Below are 12,567 nucleotides of genomic sequence, written 5' to 3' on the forward strand. Positions count from 1 at the left end.
TGTACTTTATTCAACCTACACCACACCTTCATCTTTGCTTCTCTTCTTTAGCTGGCAGAAGAGAACAACCTTAGAGACATTTGCCTTCCCTGTTCTAGTGATGAAGCAGTAAAGGAGAGGGTCTGCAAGGCAGTTGAGGGTTGAGATAGCTATGCTGATCTTGTACGGATAAAGGAACCATGCAACCTTCCTGCAGTCATCCACTAGTACGCGGATAAGCATCATGACGTGGACAGGTCCGAAGCAGAACAAAATGCAGATTAGAACTACTGTCAGCAGCTTTGAAATCCGTTTACGTTCCTGTTCCTCTGTGGCCTGGTTGGATTTCACTGCCTCACAGATACCCCAGGTGGTAAACAACACCAGGAGAACTGGAACAATAAAGCCCAGGAAGAAGCGTGCCACATTAGCCCGAGCCAAGTTCTCTGACAGTGGGAGGAAGATATCAAAGCACACAGAAAACTTGTTGTTTTCATGGTATGAGTCCTCCCAGGTGATGGTGGTGGCATTGAAACAGACCACCAACACCCAAATGGCAATGCTGACCACTACTGCAGTGCCAACTTTCCTCAAGAAGGTGTACTTCAATGGGTGAACCACTGCCAGGTAACGGTCAACAGCAATGCAGCAGAGGAGAGCATCGCTGGTGTAAAAGTTAGTGAAGAGAAAGTAGACAGATAGCACACAAACATAGCCTCCATGGGTCCAAACTCCCCTCCACAGGAAGTCCAGCCACAGAGAAAGGCCGACAGTGAAGGTCAGGTCACTTAGGGCCAGGCTGAATAGATAAACACCAAGTTCGTTCTTCTGTCTAATGTGCTGCCAGGACACATAAAGGGAGAAGGCGTTGGACGGGATGGAAGTGATGATTATAGCCAGGTAGAAAAACAGAAACAGCTTCCTCCTGGATGCGCTCTCAGCCAAGTCACATTCTAAATGATTGGTTGCCAGGGTTAGGTTTTCCATGGCAGATGTGACGTTTATATGCTCACACCTTGAAGAGAAACAAGGAAGGAAATGAGGAAGGGACACATCAATGCATATAAATACTTAAAGTAAAGGGGAGCTTCACAGATTCTACTCATTAAGTTCAGTTTAGCCTGTAGAAACTGTTTAATAATGTTTTCTGTGGCTTTTTTGGGACCTGTCTGGTGTTTGGAAATTGAACCCTGATATTATAAAGTTTATTAACTTTTAACAGAAAGCCTGTGCTACAAACTGTTAAAATAATGAGCACTTAACAGTCAGAAAGAATCTACTGAAAGAGGCTATTGAGTTGTGTTGTGGGAAATGTAGGGGGGTCATTTCAAAACACATCCTGCTGGCAAATGCACATGACAGCAATGTAAGTAAAAGTCTTCAACTTCACTTCAAAGTGTCAACCATAAACACACAATAGTATTTAATAAGGAAAATCATACACTCAATTAGACTCATGTGAAGGTATACTTACATTTTATTCAGTTTTAATTCCACTCCAAATTCTGTCCATAAAATTCATCATAATTGAATAGAAAACATTGAAACCGATGCAGAGACGATTCATTCAGTTGCCTTCCACTGCTTAAATCAGCCAGCTTAAAGAAACAGGAAGCGTCAGCAGCTGCCTCCTTGTCGTCCCTGACTACCGTATGTCATTTACTGGGTGACAGGCCATGACAGAACAAACTACCGGTGTTAGAGGACCACACGGCAGATTTAATTTAGGTACTAAGTCTATATGAGACTGCTTGTCTTTATGTTTGGTGTGTCAATATAGTCACAAACTCTGGTAAATGTGATACTGATTATTTTCTGATAAAGGAATATATATACGCTTGACTAATTATTTCCATAGCGTAGTTATGTTGTTATGCCTACGTGCCCCAAAAGGATATAGCATACACATAATCTTTAAGTCTGTCTTAAAAATAATACTTAACATGTCCGGTATGTACACTGAAAGCATTTTTGGTGGCTGTAATTGTTTCTCTTGTATATAATAGTCAGAAAGTAAAATGTATATTTGGGGACAAAATCCACAAACCTTGTTAATATATGTTAATATGAGGTTTCAATAAATTTAGATTTAAGTGACGGCCTGTTTAGTATAAAATTTCCTCTTAGTGTTTCTATCTCTCTGCTGTGACCCAGAAAACAAACACTGCTCATGGAAGCCCAAAGAGGGACATTTTGTGCTACAAAGACTAGTTACTATTTCAGTGTACATATGGGTAGTATGTAGTACTACAACAGGATACCCTCCAATATGAACCTATGCTTTAATGAAAGTAGAAAGAAAAAAAACGATATATTTGTTGATGTATTTGATATACTGTATGTACATATTGATATTTTGAAGTACATTATTATTTATCACTTCTTTATCAGTGGCTTTTCCTATGGACTTTATTGACTATGGTGATTAACCACACCTGCCACAAAAGAGCTTGTCAGCCTTTTGATGTGCATAATTTATAAATATGGGTGTGGTTTTTAAGGCTTTCAAACATTAGCCGATCCTTTCATGCAATCATAAACCAGAAAAGACAAACCAGAGGAGGTTATTTTAGATTTCTTCTATTCAATTCAAATAATAAATAAAAAAATCAATTAAGTAATAAATGTAAATGTGATCTTGTTTACACCATAGTCAACCACTGCACATAAAAGAGATGATTTGTCCCATTATTGTTATTTTTATTTTATTATTTTCTTACAGGCTACTTCAGTCGGTTTTCAAAGCACTGCTTCAACTCAGAGTTCATCAAATATAGAAGTATGAAAAGTGAAGGGACATGCCCCATCCCCATGGAAATTATGCCCTTACAACAACAAAACATTGCTTACAACTTACAGTCAACATTACACAATCCCAAATCATAATTTGTCTCACAATTTCATAGTTTCCATTTCATTCACAATTACAGGTTCAAATTAAATGCTTAATATAATGCTGTTGTTAGGAAACTGACTCAATTCCAGTAGACCTGTCTGACCATCTTTTTCTCAAATGAACTCCCCTACCTTTCTCTACAGCTTTCCTAATCTCGTTCTTAGCGTTCTCATTGATTAAACAGTATATTATAGGATCCATTGTACTGTTTATGGTGGTCGTGGCAACTGTGACCAGGTATGGATCTTTGAGCTTTGCGGCCCAGACGCAGGCCCCGGGCTCCAGTATGGCCCTAAGCAGCATGACAGTCTGGTAGGGTGCAAAGGCCACTATGTAGGTTAGAAGAAGGAAAAACAACATCAGTCCCACTTTCCTGCGCTCCTGTGCCAGGATGGAGGTGCTCTGTTGAAGTGATTGCATGATCTGCTGAAAGCAAAAGGTCATGATGATCATAGGGACAAAGAAACCCAGGGTGACTCGTGTAAGGGTGAGGTTGACATCTTCTTGTGTCATAGGTATTCGCTCCACACACAGGTGTCTTGAGGAGAAAGCTTGCAGCGCCCCTGTGTGGTCAAGCAAGATAATGTGGATGGCAATCTCCAAAATCCAAACAGCAATACTCACAACTGCTGCTGTCCGCACCTCTCGGACCCAGTGAAAGTGGAGAGGATAGACCACTGCTAGGTAGCGGTCAATGGAGATGCAGCAAAGGAGGCCTGAGCCGATGTAAAAGCTGTTGTACATGATTACAGCCACCAAACTGCAGAGACCACCCGCAGGCCTCTGCAGGGCCAGCTCAATCCAAACTGGCAGAGAGATTGTGTAGAGCAGATCAGAGATGGACAGGTTGACGAGGTAGACTGCCGTGCTGTTCCCATTCCTCATCAGCATCCAGGCTGCATACAGAGACAGACAGTTAGCCGGAAATCCCACAATAAAAAAAAGGGAATACACAGTTGGATACATGTTCTTTTCCACCGAGGACTCCACGGTGCATGAGTTAGATGTACTTGAGTTTGTCTGGATGAGGACAGCTGCATCCATTCTTACGTGATGATGATCAAACCTCGAATGTGAATGGAAATAGGAGGCTTGGTGTTGTGTTGAATGAGATAAGCTCTGCAATGCAAATAGTTCCGGGCAGAACATGTTTGGTTATGCTAAAAATGAAAATAGCGTCCAGTGCTTTCAATGTGGATGTTGTTTTATTTCCCCAGCGTTGAAATTTGACACAGGATGAACCCAAAGATTAAATTTTAGCCTATTTTAAAGTTTGGAAACTTGAACGGCCGGTGAGATGTTCCTGTGACCAGCAGGAACATCCAGACCATGCAACAGATTGTGTATAATGGGAATAAATGGGCTCAGGAGAATGTTAAGAAATGCCAGATGCACTATATAATCAACTATAGGATCAAATCATCAGTGGTGGTATCTAAGCTAATTTACTCATTACTGTGGATGTACTGCACCAGTACAAGATATTGTACTTTTTTCGCCACTACATTTATATATTCACCAACCTTTTCCAAACTCTCCATGGTTTAACTGTGTTTTGTATGGTTATTTATATTTTATCTTTCGTTGTTGGTTTGTTTTGATCTCATTTATTTGGTCCAGCACTTTGTAACCGTGTTTGGATGAGTACTATACAAATAAAGTTTATTATTGTTGTGATTTATTATTCAGATTTTGAAGTTGTCAGCTGTTCGACCAAAGAGACATTTCCCTTCTGAACTTCTCAGACTTCATTTAAATAACTGCTTGGCCTAAAGGAGGGAAATTATCCAATGTTTCAAAAAGAGATAAAACTTTAGAAAACAATTAAAAACAAAATCGTAATGACTTTTTGAAGGGGTTCTGGTAGACTATAACAGTAAAATGATTGTAGTATTTTCAATTGAATGATATTATGCATAATAGCATATCCTCATAATATTTTAAATATTGATAATACTTATAATATGCCCTTATAATATTTACTTATGTAGGATTTTAAATGCAGATTTTTACTTAAAATGAGTATGAGGAGTATTTTTACATTGTGGTATTGCTACCTTTAACCTAAATAAAGGATAATCCCTCCACAAAGCAAACAGGTTTGTCTACACCCATGTAGGCTTTTCTGGACTTGTCAGGAAAAGCATGCATTTGCATATTGCATCATCTCCTGCTATCAGTGCCAATGTGGTGCAGTGGAGGATCCTGTTACTTCAGTTGTATTTCATGAAGGTGAAATTTGGCAAAGCATTGTGCTCCTGAGACAAGCCAGACAACTTGCTATGCAGCATCAAGTGGAATAGTCATCTAGTTGCTGTTGAGATGCTGTTGACACTGAGAATCCTGTTCACTGAGTGGACTCCATCCAAGTCTATTCTAATACTCAGGAACCACAGCTCACCAAATAAAGGCATGGTGGACATGCTGGTGCTCACATCAACTGTTAAGTATAATTAAACATCTGGCATTTTTAATCCGTAGGAAAGCCCTAAAATAGTGCCTGATTTTTAGAAGCAAGGTGTGTTATGCTAGTAGCTGCTATAGCCTCGGTAGTCTAGCCCTGTGCCGAGGTGGATGTTTGGTAAGTTCACTTTGTCAAGTGAGTTTCTGGAGCTGTACAAGGCTCCGTAAAACTTTTCCCCACATATGCAGTAGTACTCCCCAAGACCTGTAAACAGACTTTGGTGTGTAAAATCGGCACACTTCTCCTTTAAAACAGAAATCTGTTGTTCCCCTCCTCAATGACTATATAAAAACAATGAATTCACTAAATGAATACATACTGTTATACTGGGGACTAAGAAAAAGCCACAAGCTCTAATTTAATATTTATGTTTTATTATTTGAAGGAAACAGAAATTACAGATATTTCTGATGGAATCAATTTCTTAAACATACTTACAAAAATGAACTTTATTCATCATGGAAAGCTTTGTCAAAACATTGTTAGACCTGTCTTTTGTCTATGTCTTTTTTTTTTTTTTACTCACATAGCTGTAAATCTATTTGTATACCAGCGTAATAGTCTTGGTCTTTTACATTTATGCCACTCCCGGTGTTACATTACATAGATTATGCAAAATGTTTCTGAGTTAATTCACAGAGGTTGTTTCAGCGACAGTGGCATTGTGTTTAGACTGTAAAGAGACACGGGCATGACTGTGTGAGTCACTACTCTTCATGCTACTGTGACTTTGAATAGTAAATAAAATGTACAAAGCAACAAACTGTACAAGCATGCAAATGGATACATAAAGTGTAGATAGTGGAGCTGATTATACACAAAAGTAAGGGATTATGGACATATGTAAAATATGGCAGGGTTTGTTTTGGGAATTTAGCATTTAAATATCACAAGACAGCCAGACTAACACCATGTAAATATTACAAGGCAGCCCAAGTAATACCATGTAAATATCCGAAGATAGTTAGAGCAACACCATGTAAATATCACAAGACAGTCGGAGAAACACTGTGTAAATATTACAAGACAGTTACAGTAACACCATGTAAAAGTACAGAGAAACATATTTACAGGCATGCACACAGACAGGCATGGAACACCATTAAAATGTCATATTAAGATGATAAACCCTTGCGGTATCAGACAGAGACTGTTTCCATTTCTTGTGTACATTACTTCCATTATCTGCCCATTACTTCTGTAATATATAACACGGTATGGTAGTGCTGTTAAAATATGGAGCAGTGTTATTATTGTGTTAAGTCTGAAAGCATTTCTGATCACACAGCAGTTTCATCAGGTCATTTGTGTCTCATATCCTAGAAATCACTTGCCTAACCAGTACCACACCCATACAGACACTTTCAATATATAATCTTACACAGAGCATATAGTACTCCTTATAAGCTTAATTTTGGAGTTTCTGCTATGTGTCAGAGATGTAAAATGTCTACGGGGACTCTTCTTCACTTTCTTTCTAAGCTGTCCAGTTCTAGAGGCTTTTTGGAAATTTTGTCACAACAGTTTCTGAAATCTCAAAATCTCATGCTGACTTTGATCCTAAAGTTTGGATCTGGGTAATGCCAGCTCACTTAGTGTGGTTTTTTATCTGGCTTGCAAGCACTGCAGCAACAAAATGTTTACTTAAAAACTGGACTTGCAACTCCCAATGTCAAAAAACTGTAGCAATGAATATAGAAAAAATACTGTATTCTATCAAGAAAAAGACCTTTGACTGTATGTTGGCCCTTAATATCTTATTATTATTTATTAGCATGTATTGTTGTATTTATACCAATATAAATAACAAATAGTGCATTTGCATATTTTATACATATATAACTTATATACCAACACAAAAAAGACCACATCCGTGATTTCTTCTGTTGATGTTAAGAAACGCAACAGAGCATTTATATATGATTGTATGATTACCTGTGATCATGTCTTGTCTTCCTTCCTGACTTCTAGCTTTCCTCCTGAAGTGTTGCCCAGGGAATAAATGGGCTCAGGAGAATGTTAAGAAACGCCAGATGCACTAAAACCTGACTTCTCATATGGAAGTGTGAGACTATGTCTACATCACATAATGTGTTGAGAAAGGTTTAAGACTGGTAGTCAGAGCTAACTCAAAGTGGAGGCTGGTGTTAATGCCCTATAATCCTCTGATTAGTAGGCATTAACACTTTTTCATATAAATGTCTTGACGTCAATTACTCCTAAACGGTTAACTCTATGTCAGCATTGGGTATATGAGGTTGAGGGTGATTTAAAACAGTAGAGGGCGTGTTGAGCCTTTTTCAACCTACAAAATGCAGATTTTCATAAATTTGATAAGAATGTCAATTTTAACACCAGCATCATCACAGTATAGTCATATAATTAGGTTAGAGCTCAAATAAACATGTTTTATGGTGGAGTACCTCTTTAGGTAAAACCCTGGGTTATGTTCCACCCACAGCAAACAATCATATCTGCAGAATCTGATGGGCGATCGTAAAAAGGGTATATCATGCTCCTAATCAAGTAAACATACCATTGTCTCAAATTTACCTTTTAAATTGAAAACTGTGGGTGAAACACAAAATAAAACCCATGTATTCAGACTACACAAACATAATGTGGGTATTACTTCAACTATTTTTCCTGTAGTACATCTGGGAAAATAACAGCCCATTTTACTACGTGAAAGTGTGAAAAAAAAAAAAAAATATGCCCTTGGTTTTCAAAAACAAATCCCAGTCCTGCAGATCACCTTATTCTCTGTCGCTTTTCATGTGGTGCGTGTTGAGACTGTCCTGAAAGACACTTCACTGTCTTCCTGCTTAAAGAGTTCAGTAACTTTTTTACGGAAGTTCTTTCCTACAATAACGTAGAGGATGGGGTTGAGAACACTGTTGAAGAAGCCTAAACAGGTGAAGATGTAGCGGCAAGTATGTAGGGGGTTTTCACTCGTCAGATCAGATCTTATGAAGATAAATACTAACTTAACCAGGTGGAATGGCAGCCAGCAGATCACAAAAGCCAAGAGAACTGCGAGCACCAGAGTGGTGGCCTTGTGCTCCATTTTCTGGTTTAACCACTCTTTTAAACGGCCATTCAGAGCTTGAATAATCTTGACAGTGCACCAGGAAATTATGCCAATGGGAATGATGAAGCTGAATATAGTCAGCGCCCCTTCATAAAGCCAGTCATATTTGACTTCCAAAGTCAACCCGCAAAAAGTTACATTATTCTGAAGTTCCAAGTTCCTGTATATGATCACAGGGACACTCAGGAGCAAGCACAACCCCCACACCAGCAGACAGGCCAGTTTGGCATACTTTGGCCTACGTATTACGCTATTGGACAGCGGATGCACCAGTGCCACATAGCGATCTATGCTAACCAGAACGAGGAAGTATATGCTGCCGTAGACGTTCATATTAATGCCCATGTGGACAACTTTGCACAGGAACAGACCAAAAATCCAATTGTGATTATTCAATATGTTGACAGCCCAGAAGGGCAAACAGGACACCAGAACAAGGTCAGCAGCAGCCAAGTTGCTCAAGTAGATCTCAGCCACGGTGCAGGCCTTCTTATGAAACCAGAAAACCACGAGGACAAACATGTTAAACACAATCCCCAGCGCGGTGATCAGCAGGATGAACACCGGCATCGCAGTTTTGGTCCATTCCAGGTCCGGAGGGGCACTGTGGAGAGACAAAGGACAAAGTTCCGTTAATCATTTACTCCTGAGTGACTCAGAATACTGTGAGATACTGTAATACTTTATCTACTAATACTGAATACTGAGTGAATGCCTGTCTACTGTGAAATGAAACACTGTAAAATAGTTATGTTGTCTGTTTATTGCAGTTACCAGAGAAAGTGATTGTAGATAAGGGTCATTATATAAAACAAACAATGGTGTGGCAGTTTGTGGTCTAGCCACTGATTCCAAGGTAGTTGTTTTGGGAAGTTATGAAAGACTATTGTAGTTGAAAGTTTTTGTAAAAAACAAACAAACAAACAAAAAAAGCCTTACATTTGAACAAATAACACTTTTTAATTTTGCATGTTAACTATTTTTTATTGTCTTATTTTCTAATTTACTTTATTTTTTCTTTATGAAACCAAAACAACCCAACATTTGTTTTATTAATAACACCTGGAATGCACAAAATATAAAATTTATTATTCTGTTGTATGTCCTTTATAAGCTGTTCAGTACTGATAAACAAATCATTAACTAATAATGTTCTAACATTCGTTAAATTATTCATTTGATACTAGATGTTCTGTCCTGACACAAATCTCAAAATAATGAAGACTTTGCAAATAAACAATGCCGAGGGCAGGATATTCTGCAGATGTGATATACTAACAAGACTACCATTGTGCTATAAATAAGGATAGGATCATTTTCGAAAAAAAGAAAGAAAGAAAAGAAGGAGAAATAATGGAATAACATCTGCATGGGGTTAAAGCGCTGAACATGAACTGCAATTCTGCTGCCTCTAATCTGTGTGGGAATATTTGTTGTATCAGATTCCTCTTGTTCTTGTAACTATTGTTGCATTTGTTAACTAACCCTTTTCTCTGTGTTGTCTTTAATACATAAGCCATACACATGCAATTTAGAATAACACAAACTTTGACAGTATTCACATCTGAAGGACTGCATTCATGATAATAAATGCAATTTAATTTAATACATGTATGTAATTGTATTTATGTATAAGCAAAACACAAATAAACTTTTAGCAATTTCTGTCTCACTAAAATCTCTCTGATATTTACTCCTTAAGGTGCCAAAGATATAACATTAAAAGCAGTTGCAGGAAAGGCTGCACTTGTATTCATATGCTACAGCTGAATTTGTCTAACTTTTTGACTTACTGACATTTAGCACTTAAACCCACCATTATAGTGTTAACCTGCTTTTAATTTAAATGCAGCAAGAAAATTTTTACAAAGTAGTACAAACAGCACAATGGTTTTAATATTGGTCCTAAAGATCTTATTGCCTATCTGTCTATCTGAGTGGAGCTAAAGCAGATCAAGATGTAGCACTAAACGTGTAGAGACAAATAAAATGACAGAGCTGCAGTTGTGGAACAGTGAAAATACTTGAGATTTTTTGAGCGGGTTGTCCCTCCCTATATGCCCTGTCTAGATTCTAGATTTCTGTTTGAGATAGCTTTTTTTAATAAAGGTCAGTACATTTTTATAAAACGTCTGCATACTGTCATTCACAGACAGTGTTATAAAGACCAAAACATTACTGAGGTTGAACAATGTTTAAGTTGTTCGTGGGTCTTGTTAACTACAATGAATAATGGTAAAACATAGAAAAGTAATATACTTGCATACCTTGTAGTCACAAGGGTCATTCCTCCTTCCGTTGTTGAATTCATATCTATAAAATGTCCAAATACACACTGTTCCACACCTCTGCTACTGTATTCTGTTTGCCTCTGACTCTGACTCGCTCTCTTAAAGGAGAAAGGAAAATGATGTCAGAAGAATCCTTGGAACCACTACTTGGCATGCGATATCACCCCCTCCCCCCCTTCATATTCCCCATTCTGGTTTTTTCCATTTTCTATCAGCATTGTTTACAAAGCATTTTAGTCTGTTTGCAGAAAGGTTTCTGTTTACAGAATTCTTTTTCTTTTCTCTTTTTTACATCAGAGATAATTTAAATGAGATTGTTTTTCAATATACTTGAACTAGGTGTTAAATGTTCTACACAAACTTGGGTGGTACTTTTTCTGTTGCTTTATAAATACTAGTGAAAATTCCATAGAAATACACAAGAAATATTTACAAGCTGGTCATGAGAACATGGGCTTCTGTGTTTGAGTGAACCAAATAACAGCGGGTTATATGTTTGCTTTTATCTTTTTCAGACACTGAAACGCCTCACTCTCCAGCTCCAGGCAGATATAAATTCCTTTTCAGGCATTTACAGAAGAGTCCTTAGTAGTGTATGAGGACTATGGACTGTCTTGTGCTGTGTTTCATGTCACTGTCATCAGCCAGAACTCTTGTTGTGAAAGGTAAAACTTCTAAAAAATAAATGAGAGGGATGAAAAGAGAAGGGTTTTTAAGGTTCACAAAGTTAAATTTAATACTTTTTAAGACTACATAGAATGCAATTTAATACACGTTTTACAATCATACTGGCCAAAGTATCATGGTAAACACGTTCATAGCTATCAAGCAATAGTGAGTATTTGCAATAGCTCTAATGGTGCTCACTGAAACTACAAAAAAGGATAGAAAAAACAACACAAGTTAGAAAGATTTTTGCCCTGCACAGCATAAACGCAGCACAAGACTTTTATAAAATACACTTCCAGGGAATGAAAGGCGTGGCAAGCTAGGGAAATGGATGATCAGAACAATGCATTGCAGTAATTAACTATGGTTGTTAATATAATTAGATTTAGATAATAAACCGCTGGAAATGGATCTCAAGTTGGAACATAGACCAAATGGCTGACCCATATTAGCACATATGGATGTAGTCTCTGTAATGTCACCCACAGGTTTGTAAAAAGCCATTGTAAAGCTGAGAGTGGTTGGCTATGGCCATCGCCATTTTGGCAGTGCCTGACTCCATTAGCACCAGGGTAATCCAAAAATAGGGAAAGACGTGGAGTGTGGATGGAGCTTAGGTGGGCCAAATGAAGCCTGGTTGCTGAAACCAGCCACCGGAGATGGCACCCACTCGTCACTCAAAGTGGGCACATCCTTAATTATGTATAATTTTAAGCCATAATATAATTTAGATGGGTAAATTAAATACAATTTCATCCCACATAGAGTTGTCATTAACATGGAATTTAGCTTTATAAACTAAAACCAGGCTGTAAACAACAACAACATGTTTTTTTTCTGGTGTGAAGTTAGGTTGCTGTGGGTGGTTATGAACATTGACTTACTTTTGCAGCCTTAAGTAGCTGTTCAAGGAACTGCAGTGTTTGCGGATTGGCTTCATTGCTGATGTATGGAGTTTACAATGGAAATGGCCATGGAAAAAGAGTAGTGTTCTTATTTTGATTAAAATTTACATTGTTGCTAGCAGATTTCATCAGCTGTACTGTAGTAGCAATGTGTTTAATTGTAGTTAATTTGACATTCCTTGCTGTTTCATTAGTATTTAATCACCTGAAAATAAGAATTGTTGTATTTTCTTTGTCTTTATGATCACCGGCCACCCAAGTTGAGGCAAACT

General features: G+C 37.9%; 3 protein-coding genes across 3 annotated transcripts; all 3 read right to left on the reverse strand.

Moving 5' to 3' along the window:
- On the reverse strand, positions 1 to 1,657 carry LOC118336918 (psychosine receptor-like). The gene is made up of 2 exons (XM_035673683.1): positions 1,629 to 1,657; positions 1 to 994 (listed from the first exon to the last, which is right to left on the reverse strand). The coding sequence occupies exons 1-2, from the start codon at positions 1,655 to 1,657 to the stop codon at positions 16 to 18; spliced, it is 1,008 nt and encodes a 335-aa protein (XP_035529576.1). The 3' UTR covers positions 1 to 15.
- A 1,284-nt stretch (positions 1,658 to 2,941) lies between these two features.
- On the reverse strand, positions 2,942 to 3,919 carry LOC118336919 (G-protein coupled receptor 4-like). The gene has a single exon (XM_035673684.1). The coding sequence runs from the start codon at positions 3,917 to 3,919 to the stop codon at positions 2,942 to 2,944; it is 978 nt and encodes a 325-aa protein (XP_035529577.1).
- Positions 3,920 to 5,691: 1,772 nt separating this feature from the next.
- LOC118337235 (B2 bradykinin receptor-like) lies at positions 5,692 to 10,821 on the reverse strand. Its single transcript, XM_035674163.1, has 2 exons — positions 10,698 to 10,821; positions 5,692 to 9,034 (listed from the first exon to the last, which is right to left on the reverse strand). Exons 1-2 carry the CDS (start codon positions 10,739 to 10,741, stop codon positions 8,113 to 8,115), a joined length of 966 nt encoding a protein of 321 aa, XP_035530056.1. The 5' UTR covers positions 10,742 to 10,821; the 3' UTR covers positions 5,692 to 8,112.
- Positions 10,822 to 12,567: the final 1,746 nt, after the last annotated feature.

This window comes from Morone saxatilis, unplaced genomic scaffold (assembly GCF_004916995.1).
Source record: "Morone saxatilis isolate NCDOM2014 unplaced genomic scaffold, NCSU_SB_2.0 Contig3, whole genome shotgun sequence".
Lineage (NCBI taxonomy): Eukaryota > Metazoa > Chordata > Actinopteri > Moronidae > Morone > Morone saxatilis.